This window comes from Ischnura elegans, chromosome 12 (assembly GCF_921293095.1).
Source record: "Ischnura elegans chromosome 12, ioIscEleg1.1, whole genome shotgun sequence".
Lineage (NCBI taxonomy): Eukaryota > Metazoa > Arthropoda > Insecta > Odonata > Coenagrionidae > Ischnura > Ischnura elegans.
In genome coordinates, this window is record NC_060257.1 from 94,237,031 (window position 1) to 94,256,537 (window position 19,507).

Here is a 19,507-nt window from a genome sequence, read left to right on the forward strand (position 1 = left end):
GACAACACGCACGAGGTCCAAAAAAGAATAATACTAAATGCGACTCATTTCTTACTGTATTTAAGTTTCTTAAGCTCCAATTGATTGACACAAAGCTTTCTAGTAACAACAAGGCTACAACGTAGCCCAAACAGCACAATTTCGGAAGAAACAGGCGTAGCATGAGTGCATGATCAAACAAGATGAGACGGACTGGACACTGCTGGCAGTGCAAACTGCGTGCATCACATAACTCGGCTGCCTTCGCTTGGAAGGTCGACGACGTCACATGCAAGATTTGACGCGCCTATCTCTCGATCCCTTGTTGCTTGTGGTGGTGGTGGGAGCGCTCTCCTTCCCCTCTACCTCACCTGTGGAAGTGGAAGCGTGGGTGAAGTGATGTAGTCGGAGCGCCCATGGCAAATTGCCTCAAAGTTCAGTTTCTTTGCTGTTGGTTTGGTGTTTTATTCACTGGATTTGAAAATTTGCAAGCGCTCTTCAATTATAAGCACATCTGATTTCTTCTATCCTCCAATTTGTCCAACAATGTATAGTGGAAAGCCAGGTTTGCGAGTATGTCTTTTTACGAGAATCCCATTTTGGTGAGTAATAGTCTTTGTACCACCAAATGGCCTGTGTTTTACATGTAAAAAATCCGGATTTTGCGAGATCAAAAAATTCCTTCCCCTGGGTATGCTCAGTTTTACGACAGATATTTCTCGAGGGCAATACACCACTGAGCCAGCGTTACCCATTATGCTTTGTATTATCTGTTTACTAAACAGAAAATTCAAGATGTGTGTCAGATCTACAACACCTAAAGCCAGTTATGTTCGAGCATTTATATGATTAACGGCCTTGAGTATGCTCCCCACACTCCTATTTTACGTTCTTCTTTTGTTGGGTGCCTTTATCAATGGGATTGGAATGGGAGGAAGATAACAGTGGCAGAGGGAGGTGTGTTAATGCTTGAATATATTTGTCATTGTATAAAATAAAACAAAGCCTTATGCTGCTCTAATAATTAAAATTCATCCCTTTCACCATGTTTTTGTTTTCTTTGGTGATTCCTAATTTCACAGGTAATTGTCGCTATTCATATCATGTGGGCCCTGGAGATGGCAGTACTTTAGCATAGCACGAAAAATGTCATGGTGCCCAGGATGCCTTCACAGTTCGGGGCTGTGTTGATGCTATGGCTAGTGAGTCAATCAGAGCCCGTCTTCGACAATTGATGTTGTCATGTTGCCACCTCGCTGAGCCGTCGCGGAAAAATCTGGCCGTGTGTCTGAGTGAAGGCAGCAGTATGCCTGGGACTTCGAATTGGTGTTTTTTTTATGGGAAACTTAGGTGTACAAGGGTATGGCTCTAAAGGGTGTGACAAATGCAATTAATTTCCATTATTCACTATTATTTTGAAGTTTTAAGCATAGATATTTCGTATCTTTCTGAAACATAAGACAAATGTTAATCCTAGATTGGGTTACAATCACTGAGGTGCTTAGATTAGCATAACACATACCTGTCAATGGTATCAGAAGCTAAATACAGTGTGAGAGCTCCTTGCTGGTTACTACGGTTGTTTAAATTCCAATTTATTTTTTATAATTTTGCCCTCATGATGTGCTCAGCTGAAGCTATTTAGATAACATGCCTGGGACAGTCTGTTTGAACAACAGTTATCATTAATAAATATTCCTGATAACTTTTCACATAAGTCATGTTCACTGAGCGTATTTCATTTGATATTTTTCGTATATTCCAAGATAGGAAATAAAACTTAAAGGTCATAATAATTCAAAGGCACAGGCCATCACTGCATACATGATTCGCGTTTTTATGGTTGCCAAATTAACTTCCAAAGCTATTAATGGTGAAGAAGAATATTTTAAGAAATGAAATTGCGTGAAAATGCACAAAACAACATATGTATTGTGCGTTTGGCTCAAAATCATAAGATGATATGCTCCCGGGCTGATTTGTAGGAGCTGATGCTGTTAGCCTTTCATTTGTTTTCGCAACGCAGAGCTGTGAAGGGGCAAAATTTGTTGGCGGGGCGGGAGGCATCAACTCAACGCAGAGCTGTGAAGGCACCCCAATCCACTGAGGGATTTACTTGTGTAAATGAATACTTAACGGCACTACTTTGCGGTAGGTTATTGAATTTGAGTAATAGAAATTGCTAGGAATAGGTGCCTTTGCAAGAAATATCTTCAACTACAGCATCATGCCATATTTCAGAGAACGTTTTGGTAAATTTTCCCAACTGACGGATTTATTGCTTAACATTCAAAAACTGGACAAAACTAATATTACCGTCTTAACATATTCCCAAAATTACCCAAAAACTTCCACCACATACCAAATATATTGATTCCGACTAGTTGCGCTGTTTCAACAGATTTATTTGGTGATCAAAAAAATAAGAACGGGAATAAAATCTGGAAAACAGGAGGAATTAATATTTTATATGATTGAAAATTCCCAGTTTCTTTCTTTATATATGTTGAAACTCAACCAGAATGTGCCTGATAATGACTCTTTACCTGTTTAACTTCATTAAATGCCATGGAAACAAAATAAAAACAGTAAATACTTTTATGATTATGGGACTTTAGTGGGTTAATTCAACACCTTCGGATGCAACGAACTCTCATTTTTACGAGTGATTTCCGAGGAATTATGAGCACTCGTAAAACCGGGCTTCTACTGTACTCACTCATTTGAATTTTTTAAACTGCAGGTTTTAACACAAATATAATTTTCATTTTCAATTATCCTCATAATAGCATCTGAAGATGATTTTTGAAAAATCAGGCACGTAGCATAATGGAAATTACACAGCTATGTTGACTATTAACCAGCTATTGTTCTTCAGAACTACGTTGATATGCAATTATTATATGCGGTATAAATGCTGTGGGATGCCTACTCAAGGCAGCAAAGTTAGCACGTCCACCAGAGGGGTGAAAAACCCTGTGTGATCTTTTCCATGTTCACCTCTGAGGTATTGACATGGTTGCACTGTGCATACTAGCAATAAATGCAAACAGGAGCATTGTAAAAATACAACACAAAAGGAGAAACTCCCGCTTGTCTTTGACCCAGAGTTTTAGAAGACTGTTTGGCTGAAAACCAAGGCCACTCAGTTCTCCTTGCAACCAGCCGGCAGGTAAGAAATCCGTGTTATAGGTGCACCCCCATTTTCGGCTGCAGTTGCAGGGAAAGTGGGTGTGTCTCTTACATGAGTTTATATGGTATTTTCTTTAGAATTCTCTTTGTAAAACATCATTAATTTCTTTACTTGTTGACAATGAATGTGTCAAGTTTACATGGATGACTGGTATAGTATAGCAGAAGATGATAATAGGGTGGTTTTCTATTATCTTTTTATTGCCTGAATCAAAAGATTATTACTTCTGGAGTGCGCATTTCATGCTCTTAGATTTTCGAATGACGATATCTATTTTTCACGGTTAAACGAAAAGTGAAAAATTTCAAGGGCCCGAAAACGCGATGGCTAAGTAGGAATGATGGGAAAAGTCCGTGTGACGTATTTCTGGTTCCAGCTGTCGGCATGTGAGGTGACCTTGGGGCGAGGCTTGAGCACTGATATGACGCAGGCTGCTAGCAGGTAGCTGAGTACCCTGCTAGCAGGTAGCTCTTTGCTTAAATAAGGATTATTAATACCCTATCAAACAAAGGAAACTTTCCGACCTTAGGCAGTTTTAATAGGTGATTATTAAGATATGTTTCCCTTAGCTCTGTGCCTCATGCATGCATTGGTAATCTCAGATGATGTAAAACTCCTATCTACTCGTATAGCATCTAGGTCCCTGTGATGTCATGTGGAGTGGAATTGCATGGGCACCAATCTGGCCTTTTTCAAACGAGGTTAAAATTGACCATTTCCATTTGTCTAAACTGGGATTTCTAAAACCAAATAATTTGTATATTATGAATACACTAATGGTGGGTAAGGAATGACAATCAATGGATTTCTTTTTCTTTGATGAAGGAAACTACCCTATTGGTGGAAAAAAAATCTTAATTAATTTAAGAAGATTTCTTTAATGGATGACCAATCACAAATTAAGAAAATTGTATCTACGATCATTAAATGCATTTTTCATGTTTAAAATGTACAATTATTGCCTGTGGACTTTCGGGACAGAGATTTGAGAAATAGACAAGCCGTTCTGAGTAGTGTTGCGGTAAAGACGGATGCGGCGGTCGCTACCCATTTCCCCTTTAATTCTCACTTCTTAAAATGTATTATAATGTTGCTGATTTTATTAATGGCAGAATTTAACAGCTTTAAAGTGTGTTTTGTGGTTGTTATGTGCAAAGTGTAATTTTAATTTTTTGACTTGTCCAATATTGATGTTGATTGCTTGACCAGTAAAAAACAATAATAATAATAATTATTATTATTATTATTAGTGAGTTGATGAAGTGAATTCCTTCAATGTAATTAATTCAATCGGTGCAGGGGGTGGAATTCTGTGTGAGGGGAGTGCAGATCCGTGGTGGTTTTGTGGTTCACGGTGGCTGCATCTCGACGGAAGGCACCCTGGCTGTTGGTGAGCGGGTGGTGGCAAGTGTGGATGGTGCTAGGAGGCGCCTGATCATGTCCAACCACACAGCCACCCACCTGCTCAACTGTGCCCTTCGCTCTGTCCTCGGCACGGTTGCCGACCAGAAAGGATCGCTCGTGGCCCCTGACAGGCTGCGCTTTGATTTCTCCAATGCCGTGAGTATTGTGTAGATAATTTGTCTATGTGGCCTGTTTATTGTTGTTTGTGCCTTGATGTTTTCTTGCATTTAAGTTATTGTAATCACTCTTTGTTGATTTCATTTTGACTTGGTGAATTTCAGGGTGCAATGACTCCGGAGCAAGTGAGTGCGGTGGAGACGCGCTGTGTCAAGGACATCTCCTCGGATGATGAGGTCTACTTTGGAGAGGCGCCATTGTACAAGGCAAAGGAAGTTCAGGGCCTGCGTGCTGTGTTTGGGGAGACCTACCCTGACCCAGTGCGAGTCGTCTCAGTTGGCGTGCCTGTCGAGAGACTCATTGCAGATCCTTCAAATCCTGCTGCCAAGGACTCGTCGGTGGAGTTCTGTGGTGGGACGTGAGTTACGGTGGAACTTCACCTGTGTGCATGAGTATGGACTGTTACGAGACCTCCACTAGCGTGACAGGCACCGTCTAAATACCCATGACCAGCAAATGAAAACATGCGGTTAATATGAGTGGTCCTTTTGGAGTAGGCCCCTGCCATTGCGAGAGATTTGTATTAGGAAGACCATAAATCAAAAGCTTCAAAAGAAAATATCAAGTTACATGAGAATAATAGAATCCTGTTTCACCCTTCCCACTGACCTTTTTCTGCCTACCTGCTTCGAAATTCCCCATTTCTGGAGGTCAACTGCTGCATGAGTCATCTTTTAGCCCAAAAGGCATCTAACAATGACTTAGAGCAATTGGTATTACACCTTTATTGGATTGAAACATTAGTGATGTGCACGTAATTCAAAAAAGAATAAGACCAAACGCGACATATATCTGACTTCATTTGAGCATTTTACGCAAGGAAATTATTGTCAAAATACGACGGAGACTTACAATTAGCATTCTGGCAAAACTCGATATCCTCGCAGCTGAGCTTCTCGGAAGTTGATGCGGAATTATTTTCCAAAAGCATATATCAAGTTAAAATTTATGAGTTCCATCAATCTCTATTGTCACAGTCACCGACGAAGGGATATTTTCTCAGAATATTTGGTTTCTCCCTGCTAGCAATTCGAATTTATCTGCTTATCTCGTGAGAACTTCCAAAGATGGACTGAAAATAATTAAAGAAGAAGAATATCCGGCGGAGAAGCACGTGTATTTTGCAAAATGCCTCGGATTGTCCTCTAGCACTTGACAGTAGGAGTGGGGGTAAAGCGAGCTACCTGTTGAAAATAAGAAGTTGGATGAAGCCGAGTATCAGATGGGCATGCCGCTGAAATGGCGTTTGGTAGATAAGAATGTATACATCAGACAGAAATCCATCGTAGCAGTGTAAATACCGAGACGGCATGCAATCATTTTTTCGCGAGGCAGTGTGTCACCTTAGGATATTTCAAAGAGATGTTAGTTGAATCAACTATATGCCCAAATTGTTTCCATAATTTTATTACAATAAGACATTGCAATATTTCCACTGAGTTTTATTATTACACTACGTGTTTCATCATTACAAACAACATTATCAGTTACACTTGATAATGTTGTTTGTAACAACGAAATGCGTAGTGTACTAATAAAACTCAGTGGAAATATTGCATTGTCATATTTTAATAATATTAAGAACTTCCACCATATTGTGCCCACCGTCATACAAAATGTTTCCATAAACTTAAAATATTCCATTAATCAGCTGTTTGAATCCTTCAGAGGAAATCACAATTACTCGCCAAAATCTTATGTTTCCTGCTGCATAGGCAACCTAGTCAAACATTCCCGCGTTCATAGTGTTTTTTTTTTTTTTTTCCCCATCTATCCCCTTGAAAAACGATAGATCAAGGTTCCACTGCATACCTTTTTCCTTAAAAAACATTCATCAAGTGAAATAGAGGAAGAAACGTACGTTTAATATGCTTTGCGCAGTTCTAGTATTTGAGGTATTCAAAATTCGAGGTAGTCGAATATTCGAGCTATGATTTAATATTCAAATTCGATATTCGAGTTTGAAAAATCTGCTATTCGACCCATCTCTAACTAATATACTTGATACAGCCGTGATACTTTTATTATATCGGCCATTGCTGAACATAGCATCCAACATGACCACTCCATCCATTTCAATGATAGAAGCCATAGAAATTAAATTGGATGGTTGAAATTTCAATCGTGACACAGGCTTTGCCATTAACAATGTGTACTTGGAAACACGTTTTAAAAAATTAAAAAACTTAAAGGATCACCCCTTTCACTGAATTGGCTGTCAAGAAGGCAGTCCACTGTGGTAACCAATCACATAGTGCCTGAAGAATGTATAATGCGACCTTAATCCTCGGCTCAACACTCATCTGCCCTTAGGACAATGCGTGAGTGATGAATTGAAACGTCAGATCGCCATGGAGAATCTCAACTGGTGGGGAACCCAAGAAGAATTCCTTCAACTCACTTGGAAAGTTTACGGTCTTATTTTGAGTGAATTGATGCTTTAAAATAAATTTTGTTTCATAAAATTAATTCAAAATGATTTCTTCACTCTGCTAAGGTTGAGCTTTTGTTTAATGAATAACTTACAGTTCTTTTCTTTGGTATACTTTTGAAATGAGAGGAGAATAAGTACCCTTTTTTCCTAAAGCTAAGTGTTATCACTTTACTGATAGCCTTGAAAATTGGAAATGTTCATGTATTTTCTGTATTTTTTAGCATTTTGATGTATTTGTCTCTAATCAGGGTTCCCACTCAACCGTGAAAACCTTAAAACCGTGAATTAGCCGTGAATTTCGTCTACCGTGAAAAAACCTGGAAAAAGCCGTGAATTTCGTCCTTAAACCTTAAAAATCTCTCAATCTTGATAATAATACCTTCCCAGAAATTTTCAACTTCGTTTGTGGCGAGCGCACTTCTATTCATTGTGGCGAGCATCGTCGCATGGGTCAGAAAAGCGTGGGAACGAATGTTGCCTGAAGAAAAAAAAAAACATCTTTCCCCAGGGCAGGCCTTTTCTCTCCCTCCCTCCTGAAATATGACACCACTTCTCATCAGCTTGTTTACTTTCCTCGACTGGCTTGGTTTCCCCTCCCTCGGTCACTGGTTAGTCCCCCTTCCATCCAATTAGGCTTCCCACTGGCTGCAGCGACCACTTACGAAACTAAATCTAGATGGAATTTGTGTCGAAAAATTTGAACGTTTATTCAACACCCTCAATCCTGTGATTGGAAGACCGCTAACCTTGACAACCTGCTATGCGCTGTGGACACTACGCTCCCTGAGTTTGAACCGGGCGACAGCGAGCTTTCGACGCGACGTTACTAATTCTCGCGCGTTGCGGCCTGAAAACGAGAGAAGATTTCCAGTTATGGCAACACAGCATTACACGATTTTCGCATGCGTCGACCTGGGACTTGCCAGTTTTACGTCGCAACCGGAAAGTTAGTGTGGAAATATTTGACGAGTGATAAAATAAAGTGAAAGTGAAAATAACATGTTTCAGCAGGTATTTATTATGTCTTTGTATATTTCAAACCAAGTGAATTATAATTTACCTATTTGCACCTATCTAAGACAAGGTTTTTTTTCCTCCTAACTCCTGCAGAAAAGAGAACTTACAATCGAATGCAAAATTCTCGACGTCAATCGGGTTGCATAATTTTCGTCAGAAAAAATTATGGATACCAGAGTTTGTCACCTAATATATATAGCTATACAACGAAAAATCAACGTCAAAAATACCTGAACAGTAATTTAGCTTATTTAATTTTGTGTTTTAGTGAAAAACTATTGCTATTTTAGGCAGCAGGTAAAGCGTGCGTGCCAATCAATCGCCGGGTGCACTTCTGCCGTGTCCGCGAGATCGCCTGCTTTACCCTGAATTCGGCTCCATTCAAGTTAGAGCTTGATCAACTTACAAAATTTTTGTGTGATTGATTACAATTTACCTAAATTTTAACCAGAGGCGGATCCAGGATTTCTTTCTGGGGAGTGGGGGAGCACAAGCAAAGCCGTATCCAGGATTTTGTTCTGGGGGGGGGGGGGCACTAGGATACCTCATGATACAAAACGAGCGCAATGATAATGTGACCGTATTCAAAATCTTGCATATTTTTTAAGTGTCTGGGGGGTATGTGCCCCTCCCTAGATCCGCCTATGATTGTAACGTTAAAGCCTCAATGCCGTCGCGATATAAACTGCTACAAAAGTCATTCCATTTTTTCCAGAGCAAAAGTATGAAGGGAACATGATTTGCCTCTGATTAGAGAAATCGATTCAGTTTTGGTTTCAGAGTATTACGATAGCAGAGAAAAGAAGTCATTACACTGCCGCTTTCAAAAGAAAAGTTATACGGTGTAACCTCGATCTATCGTTCCCGCATTGATCGTTCGCCGTTTCTGGTCCCAAATAAAGTTCCTCATAGACAATGTTATTTATTCCCGCATCTATCGTTCCCCGAAGTATAGTTTCTCGCATTGATCGTTTGAAGATTGCGGTTCCGACGCATAATTTTCCCGCATCCATCGTTTGACGAAAATGAGACGAAATAAATACAATGTGTCATTTATGGCTAATAACGACAAGCACATAGTTAGAATCTTCCCAAGGGATGGAACTACCATTGGGAGAAGCTCAGTGCCGTGGGAAAGTAACATTAGCGCATTTTCCAAGATCCGTTATCCCCCTCCATTCAGCATTCGCCTCCCCCCTTCTGACGATCTCCTCTTCTTCAAAATAAAAAAAGTCCCAGCTCGCGCAGGGATTGTATTACGTAGACCTTAGCTTCGAAAAAAATATCGAGTTACACGAGAACAATAGAAACGTGTTTCGCGCTCCACCCTCTTTTCACCCACTGACCATTTTCAGCCAAACTCCTTCAAAGTTCCCAGTTCCTGGAGATCAACTGCTGCATGAGTCACCTGTTAGCCCAAAAGGTATCTAACAATGATATTCAGCAATTGCTATTATGCTTGTATTAGATTGAAATGTTAGTAATTTGCACGTAATTAAGAAAAGAATGAGACCAAACACGACGTATTTCTAACGCTATTTAAGCATTTTAAGAAAGGAAATAGTTGGACAAATACAATGGTGATTTCTGGCGAAATTCGATGTCCTCGTAGCTGAGCTTCTCGGCAGTTAATTCGGCATTTTGTTCCGAAAACATGATATCAGGTTGTTATCAGTTATCAATTTACGAGCTATACTATAAGTCTCACTTGTCAGAGTTACTGACGAAGGGATATCTTCTCAGGATTTTTGTTTCTCCCTACTAACAATTCGAATTCATCTGCTCATCTAGCGCTGCGATAGTTAGAAAAGAATGGGTATCTTAAGGGTAAAAAATTTCATGGCGGAGTCATATGGTCACGCTTCGACCTCTGCAGTATGCTCTGCGTACCCCCGTACGCGATAGCATCAGTTCCGAACTTCACCTCGTACGAGTGGTTCCCTACTTTCCTGGGTGGCTGGACTTCGAACCACCGAGTGTTTTCCATGTGGGTTTAATAAAGTCTGGTTTCATTTTCACTAGTTTAATTTTATTCGTCTTCGGACCATGGCCCCTCCGAAGAAACTATTGAGAACTTTAAGAGATGGACTGAAAATAATTGAACACGAAAAAAGAATCAGGGCTAGATGCGCGTGAATATTGCGGAGCGCCTGGGGTTGTCCGCTAGCACATGACGGTGGGGGTGGGGGTAGTGTGAGCTACCTGGAGAAAACAAGTAGAGATATGAAGGCGAAGATCCAGATGGGCGTGCCACTGACGATTAACGCAACATTGTTCACGCTTTACACACTACCTCAATTATATTAAAAATATATTCATTGGAAAGGAACAATTCAAGTAATAGACTATTTTTGGCGTTCGTCATCCATCTCACAACCAGTCACTGTGCCGGCGAATGCGGTTGTTTTAGGCACAACATGCACATTGCTCTCGTGAATACGTGTACTGGAAATTGTGTTTGATGGATAAGAATTTTTACATCAGACTGAAATCCATAATAGCAGTGTAAATGCCGAGTGGAGACCAAACATTTTTTTAGTGAGGTGGCGTTTTCCTTCAGAATTTTGAAAGAGATATGGGTCAAATCAACAATATGACCTATGTGTCTTGATAAAGTACTACTATTCCTGTTATTATCTAAAATATTGTGTGAAACCTTTAATGAATATCTGAATTACTCGCCAAAATCCTGCGTTTCCTGGGACATAGGCAATCTAGCAAAAAATAAAGCATTGATCGTTTTTCCGCATTCATTTTATAATCATATCATTATTAGGAAAAACATTTTTCTCCTAGTGGAGTTCCAAAAAAGGATGGTAGACTTAGAATCGTGTTCGTCTTAGATTTGTGCTAATACGTTGTATGAAATTGTTTTTCGATTTATTATGTTCTATAAACAATTTTCATAAAATATTTCCCGTTAAATAAGAGAGAATCAATTTATTATATTCTGTAAACAATTTAAATATAATATTTTCCGTTAAATAAGAAAGATTGGGGTGGGGGTAATTCGGTTACTGTGCAGTAATAACAACGTGCGCAAAAAACAGTCTCTCGGCGAGGAATTAAAAAAGGACCTCGGGTGTCCGGACGGAAGAAGGTCCGAAGGATATTCGGCGTCCAGGCAAGAGCGCGGTTGGGCTGGTCCTTTAGTCGGCCCTGAATTTTGCAAACGATAGATCACGTAATAACAGATATCACTTTTCATTGCGACGTTAGCATTCTCGGCGTTTGCCGCGTACGTTTATTTTCTGTTGATATACGGCCAGTGATTTTCTTATTGTTGGCTTATTAACGGACCGTGAATTTAGCGAAATTGTGACCGTGAAAACGTGAAAAATAACCGTGAAAACCTGGAAAAAGCCGTGAATTTCATTATTCAGGTAGAGTGGGAACCCTGCTAATTCTGTGGTATGAATTACTGTAATTATGTGAATAAGTAACTACAATAAGGTAGTGTTTCCTTAGTTATGATTTCAAAGCTATAATTCCATATAATTTGTTGACCGTGAGTTAGACAATGACCAGCTGTAACTTTTTTTGGCGATGAATGATATCAGAAAAGTGGGCATATTCTTCTCACAGTCTTTTTAATGCTAGAAATTCACAGAAAAAGTAAGATGTTTACATGGCAAGTTTCTGTGAGGAATATCATAGGCTGAAAACTTCCAACTCAGCTTCCAACGGGATTAGTGGCATTAGATATTCCTGAGAACTACCCATCCAAGTTTGGAGAATCCAGCCTCTACCCACTGTCAGACTACACAGAATCTCTGGCTTAATGTCTACGTAAGGACAAAGAGCTGGCTAGAGACCTTAGCTCAATTAATTCTATGTGCTATATATATTTTGCAGTATTTTTTCATCTGAAAACAATGTACAGGCAGCTTATAGAGATTAAAATAGACAAATAATATTATGTTATAAGTCTGAGCTTAAAGTAGAATTAAGTGTGTCAAATAAGCTTGCTTCAAATTTAATTCCTAATGAATTGCTTCCTTATTCAGTGCTTGCACTCCCAGCTGGGAAAGGAACCCTCTGTTCTTTTTCAGCCCTCCCACTCCACCTTGAAAACCTTAAAACCGTGAATAAGCCGTGAATTTCGTATACCATGAAAAAACCTGGAAATAGCCGTGAATTTTGTCATAAAACCTTTAAAATCTTTTAATTTTGATTTTAAGGTCGTAGAACTACGATTGACAGATTTAAAAAAAATGGATATTTGGCTCACATTTCAAGGTCAGTCACGCGCAGACATGGCCACGGATTTATCCGCACACGTATTATCGAAGTGCAATTATTGGTCCATATGCCGTGATGACACATTGGCCTTAAGCCTGTACCAAAGCCAGAAGACTGGCAACCAAAGTGTTCGTGAACACTTGCAAAAACTCAGACACTTGTTAACTTCCCTGGCACCCTGGTCCCTCCATTTTCCCGCTCACAACCTTTAGCCGGAGCTGAATTTTGCAAACGATATGTGACGTGAGGAGAGAGAGAGAGAGAGAGAGAGCACTTTCATTGCTGCTGCGTTTGCATCCACGGCATCTGTCGCGTTTTTTTAATTTTTAGTTAACGTGCGGCCGATGATCGTTACGCGATCAATATTTCTGCCTAAAATGGAACCTTACCTTTAAACCGTGAATTTGACGGCATTTTGACTGTGAAAACCTGGAGTAAACGGTGAATTTTATAATTTAGATAGAGTGGGATCCCTGATTTTTGGAAGCCCTCTTTGCTATTCTCTTCTTTCCATTTTACTTCGTCTCTGTGTGCTATCCAGGCAGTAGAAATCCCTCACTTATTTAAGTTTTTTGTTTCTTAGTTTAACGCTATCCATGGACTTGTCTCTGCAGCAGCCTAACGATTCATTTTTCTTCTTGTTGATTTTCAGCCTATGCTTGGCCTTATTCCACGTTCATTGGAGTTTTTTAGTCTCTCTCTCTGTGTTTGTTCCATCTTTTGCTTGCCTGTTATTGTCTGATTGCACAATTGTTGATGATTTTCCATTTTTTTGGTCACATCGTGTCTAGTATTGTCATTGACTGCAGTTTTGCCCGTGATCCTCCTTGTATCTTTGGGCCAAAAGTGCTGCTCTTTGGTTTTACTTGGTCTTATGCAGTCTTTCCTTACCACCTTTCATGTTTAGCTAGCTAGCTCGAGGCAACCAAGCTGCAATTGGACAAACAAATAATGTGTTTAAGTAGGGCTGCATCAGTGCAAGAGAAATGCAGAGCAGTAATTTTGACTTGAAGGTCAGAAGGATCACTTGCAAAACTGTATTCAACAGCAATATTAGATGCGGCGTAGTTGGAAAAAATGGAAAGTCATCATTCACTTGTCAAAGCTGGAGATGCTTCATCATCGTTGATGTTGTGCCTGATTTCAGGCATGTCCACCGCACGGGCCACATTGGGGACTTTGCCATTGTGAGCGAAGAGGCCATTGCCAAAGGGATTCGTCGTATTGTGGCTCTCACGGGACCGGAGGCCTCCAAGGTAAGTTGTGAGAATTGTGAATGTTTCTCCTTATTTTCTGTGGTAACTCAATATTTGTCAATTTCAATATATGTAGTTGGTTGAGTGCTGTTTCTATCAGGGTATTTCGTAGTGTTTCATTAACTGTTTTGTTGAGAACGCTTAAAGCAAACTCATTTTGGGGGAGTTAGCGAAGAGTATGGATTGTTTGTGATTTGTTTAGATCAGAAATGTGTGAGATATTAGGTAGACAAAATTACTGTACTGCAGTCAACTCCCAATTTTCCTTGCTAATGGATAGTGGAAAAGCAGTTTGATTTAGTGACACTAGAAGACTGGTTCATTCCCTTGCATGACAAAGCTCATAATGAATCGCCTTTGGAGTCGATGAGTGGGATGTTTTTGTGGTAAAGGAGAAGAGTTACCATGGCAGCAATCCGAATTTGGTGCTTCGAACCTCTCCGGACTTTTTTTTCAGTTACATAGTATGGCAGTAACATATATTTTATGCACTTCATTGCATATTAACTTAATTAAACACTGCTATTGTTATAAAATTTTCAATGTGTTAATTAAGTGTTAATTTGTGGTGATTTTAATATTGAAATGTCCTCACACAATGCCAATTCCACCAAACTCAGAGAAGTTATGGGTCTTTATGGGTTAAATTCTCTGATAAACTCACCGACCAGAGAAACAGCCACTACATCAAAAAATATCGATCTGGTTATCACCAATTTGCAACTGACAGAAAATGAACACTCAAAGGTTATAAATCTAGGAATTTCAGACCATTATGCTCAAATGATATGTATCCCCAAGGAAAAGGATGTAATCTACAAGAGGTACAAAAGGTTCTACCCAAAAGATAGAGTAAATGCATTCTGTGATAAATTATGTGAAACTTCCTGGGACAAATTACTCAACATGAAGTGTATACAGGACATGTACATGTATTTCATAAGTAATGTAAAGCTCATCTTTGAGGAATTCTTTCCCAGAAAATTAGTGCCAATGAAGTGTCATGAGAGTAACAAGGGTTGGGTGACAGATGAAATAAGGGCTGCTAGCGTTAATTTTAGGGAATTATGTCAATTAAGAAAAGGGCAGAAGGGCTACGACCTCAATAGTAACTACTTTCAGAGTTACAAAAAAGCATACAGGGACCTTATAGTTCAAACCAAGAAAGCTTACTACAGCAGACTTATCAGTCAAGCTGAAAATTTGGCCAAAACATCATGGCAAATAGTAAGAAAGGCAACAAACTCTAAGGTAAACAGGAGTGGAAATTTAACAATAAAAAATGGGGAAGGGATAAACTTGGCCGATCCTATGCAAGTGGCAGTTTTTGCCAATAAGTACCTCGCAACTGTACCCCTACAATTACATAGCTCGATAATAAGTAGTGACAGATTCAGTACGGGGCACTGTCAACACATGTGCTCCTCTATGGTCCTCTTTCCGGTAACAGAAAATGAGGTATTGAAGTGCATAAATAGCCTGAAAGACAAACCATCAGTTGGGATAGACGATATTCCTTCCTTCATCCTAAAAAAATGCTCTAAAGCTATAATTAAGCCCTTAGCTTTCATAATAAATGAGTCCTTTAATAAGGGTGAGTTTCCAAACTATTTAAAAATAGCTAAAATAAAACTGATCCACAAAAAAGGTGATGTGGACAACATAGGAAATTACCGGCCAGTATCCTTGCTGACTAATATATCTAAAATTTTTGAGCTAATGATGAGAGACAGGATTATGAACTTTGTCGTCCAATCCAAATTATTAAACATGGAACAGTTTGGATTCCAAAAGGGGAGAAGCACCAATGCTGCGATTGCATGCTTTCTGAAAAAAATCATGACCTCATGGGACAGGAATGAATTCTCGGTGGGTATATTCAATGACCTTTCTCGTGCATTTGACACAGTAGATCACAAAATCTTTCTCATTAAATGTGAGCACTATGGGATCAGGGGAATCGTTCATAAATGGTTGCAATCATATCTAGAGGATAGGCAACAGATGGTAGAGGTTGAGGGTACAGGCATCAACAACATTGTTACAAACTACTTATCTCCCATAGAAATAATAAATGTAGGGGTACCACAGGGCAGTATTTTGGGGCCCCTCTTATTCTTACTATACATCAATGATTTGCCGAGGTTTATTAAAAACAATGATATAGTGTTATATGCTGATGATACATCTCTAGCAATGAGCCACAGGAATCCTAAGCTGCTGCAAACGAAGCTGGAGAGTTCACTACTACTCCTAGAAAAGTGGTTCAACCTTAATAAACTTTCTGTAAATGTTAAGAAAACGAATTACATTCAATTTAAAAAAAAGAGGGAAGTGCCTCAGTTAGAGGTATTCTTAAATGGTCAGCCCATAGAGAGGGTAAATAGCACCAAGTTTCTAGGTCTAGCTATTGATGATTCCCTAAATTGGGAGACCCATACCAATGCCCTATGCTCAACCCTGGCTAAAAGTGGATATGTTCTGAGAAATCTGGTAGATATTGTTGATTTAAATGTTCTAAAAATGGTATATTATGGTTATTTTGAATCCCATTTGTCCTATGGAATTATTTTCTGGGGATCGTCGCCTGGATTTCGTAGAGTTTTCGCAACACAAAGAAAAAGTATAAGGTATATAGCAAAGATACCCCCGTGGAAATCTTGCAAACCCTATTTCAGGGAATTAAAACTCCTAACGTTACCATCTATGTATATATACCACTTGTGTATGCATGTCAAAGATAATATAAAAGATCTCACTACCAATGCTCAAGTGCACGGACACTCCACTCGCCATAGTGGAGATGTACATATGTACTGCCACGCCACGGCAATGTACAATAAGAGCCCTTTTCACATGGCTATCAAGGTTTATAATGCTCTGCCGTCAACCATAAAAAAAGCTTCTACAAGGGCAATTTTCAAATCTAATCTTAAACTCTTTCTAGTCAACAAAGGCTATTATAGCACAGCTCAGTTTCTAGAGGAATCTGCCTACCACAGAAGTGTCTGATTCTGACTTTGATTGTGTATGTATTTATTTTTGTGTATGACATGTCCTATATTTTACAATGTAAAGTCCTGGGACCAATAAAATTATTATTATTATTATTAATGGTAAAAATTCATTTTTTGTTTTCCACAGATATCATTATTCATTTTTACCAAAATCTCAATGCACAAATAATATGGAAAATATTTCAGGCAGGTATTCTGCTCAATCAAGTCCTTTTTCGTATTACCCGAATATTATATCATTTTCAATAATATGTAGACGCTCAAGAGACCCGCTTAACTGATAGGACCAGGTCGGTGAAAACTTGGAAGGTTGGCACATGAAGCCATACCTTACCCCAGTAATGGTTTTGTTTCGTTTCGACAGTTCATAGTAAATAATACCGACCTGATCCCACTAAACACCCAACATAACCATTGCAGCGTGAATATTGGCCGAGCCGTCAACATAGAGCTATGACTACACAGTCCTGGAGTCTTTCTTCTCTTTAAGTTTCTGTAACAAATCCATTTTTCATCATTAGTCATGATGCAATGAAGAAAACCTTGATGGTGGAGCTGTTTTTCATAGGTGACAAAACGTTGCTCAATGTCCCTTGGCTTCAAATCACAAGAAACCCAAGTACCTTACTTTTGAATCATTCCTATCACATGCAACCACTTGGAAATGGCTGGGCGAGTAACTCCCAATGCTGAAGCAAGCTCTTCTTGAGTTTGGCATGGATCTTCACAGAGCAATGCCTCCATTTCAGTGTCTTCCAAGGTTTTTGGTCTTCCTTCACGCGGACAGTTGTCAACGTTGAAATGACCGTCTTTGAAGCGACGGATCCAATCACAGCACGTTGTTTAACTTGTAGCAGCATCTCCAAAAAACTTTTTGGATCCCCTTGATGCACATTGACCGCCGTTTTATTAGAATTAAAGAAGAAAATCAACTCTTCCCACAAATGAGGGTTACTTAACTCTGACATTTTCATGCAACAATAAGGATTTGATGCCATGGAACTCACCATTGTCATGAAGCTGTTTGTTTACCAGATCTCTAACAATAAGCTTGGTTCATGATGTTTCCAATAAGTCGAAATCGACCTGCAATCACTGGTAGAGCCATCTATGTAATAGCAAACAGCGGGAACTTAGTTGCGCACCCAATAAAAATATTTGTTGAGAGCCCTGAAGAAGTTAGCGTTCATTTAGCATCAAGGTAGCATATCTTCAGTGCTTAATCTGTTGGATGGGACGTTTAGTCATGGTCCCCTTGGTGCTTTTCCTTAAGAGCAGGTTAATATGTACTAATGCCAGGTTTCTCTCCACCCTTCATTTGCTATCCCTTTGCTATCATGGCACAAGTGACCTTAGCTGTCTGTCACCTTCTTTGAATACCATACTATACCAGTTTCATAGATGTTAAAGATGGTTTACTGAGCCTCATCTAATCAGGGTAGCATTTGTAGATAAGTTTCTATTGCCTCAAGATGCATTAAAATGATCCAGCAACTGTAGTGAGTGAGTGTACTTGTTGGGTGGCATTTCAGGCGCTGAGGAAGAGCAGTCAGCTGGAGGTGGCCGTGAAGGAGTTGGAGGCAAGGGCCGAGGAGATTGCTCAAGGAGGTCGTGGCGAAGGCAGCATTGTGAGGAGCATTGTGGACCTCAATGAAGATGTGTCCCGGGCTCCCATTCCACACTGGGACAAGGTTAGCTCTCTCTTCATCTGGTGGCTCTTTCATTTTGATCATTACAGTAAAACCTCTTTACATGGAAATGGAGGGGACCTAAATTTGGGCAATTTGATGTATGGGGGTTCACTTTAGAGAGGTTTTAGTGATAGGCGGGGGATTTCATCTCAAATCAGGCAGAGGGGTGTCAGGTGACCATCACCGATTTCTCCGAAATTTATATATGTGAAAGCAGTATCCTTATGATGAATAATGATGACTTTATTTCATCTCAGAACTGAACCGTCTTAGAGTTACCGTCCTTTGAACATTGCAGTGTCAGGCCTCCGAGTAAAAAATGAAAACTCACATAAATGCTGATTACTAAGGAACCATGGTCTGCAATGCAGTGGTTATTGTTTCATTTTGAAGATAATTCATTTATGCACATTATGGCATAACTTGAAAGTCATTTGAAGCAATAATAAACAAATAGGACTTGTTTAAACAATAAAAATTAGTCAATATTTAACAATTTATTACTAAAAAAGGCCACCCTTTATTTTCTCTAAAATTTCTCAAATAAAAAAAAAATTCTCTTGTCCTCTTCAACATGTCCATTTTCCTCCTCACCCATACCTGGAAGTCTGCCAGTCTCTTCTTGTTCTCCTTCCTCAACGGCCACATTTCTGCTACGTATTGTGATATAAACTCCAGATCAGACTCTTTGGTAGTGCTACCATTCTGTTGCCCTTTCCATAGCGTATGGTCGTGATATCCATCCAAAGAGTCAAATATTCTTGCAATCTGTAGGCAATGCTCCATTGCTAGCTAAAGATCAAGCTCTTCAACTCTCAGTGCTTTTAATACATCGAAGTGTTGATAAATTTTAATGTGTTACTTATTGATCCTGTTGCATAATTTTTCTTCTTTGTAGCACAAGTTGCGTACTGCCCTTGGTGACTTGAAGCGTAAGCTGGATGAGCAAGAGAGGTCAGCGATGGCTGCAATGGCCTCCAAGGTTGCTGCAATGGCCAAAGAGCTTGCAGAGTCCGCTAAGGGAGCCCCATTCTTGGTGGCAGAGTTGCCAGCCAAGTCATCCGGAAAGGTTGGTTGTGTGCATTAGTGATGCATCG

At 39.6% G+C, this 19,507-nt stretch overlaps 1 protein-coding gene across 2 annotated transcripts in view; it reads left to right on the top strand.

The window, feature by feature from the left end:
* Positions 1 to 19,507, top strand: part of LOC124169056 (alanine--tRNA ligase, cytoplasmic) — a 253,582-nt gene that overhangs the window by 142,955 nt on the left and 91,120 nt on the right. For both annotated transcript variants that reach the window (XM_046547527.1, XM_046547526.1), the window contains exons 13-17: positions 4,472 to 4,732; positions 4,858 to 5,111; positions 13,594 to 13,702; positions 18,252 to 18,410; positions 19,309 to 19,479. In XM_046547527.1, the coding sequence (XP_046403483.1) occupies positions 4,472 to 4,732; positions 4,858 to 5,111; positions 13,594 to 13,702; positions 18,252 to 18,410; positions 19,309 to 19,479 (954 nt within the window). The remainder of the gene's footprint in view (positions 1 to 4,471; positions 4,733 to 4,857; positions 5,112 to 13,593; positions 13,703 to 18,251; positions 18,411 to 19,308; positions 19,480 to 19,507) is intronic.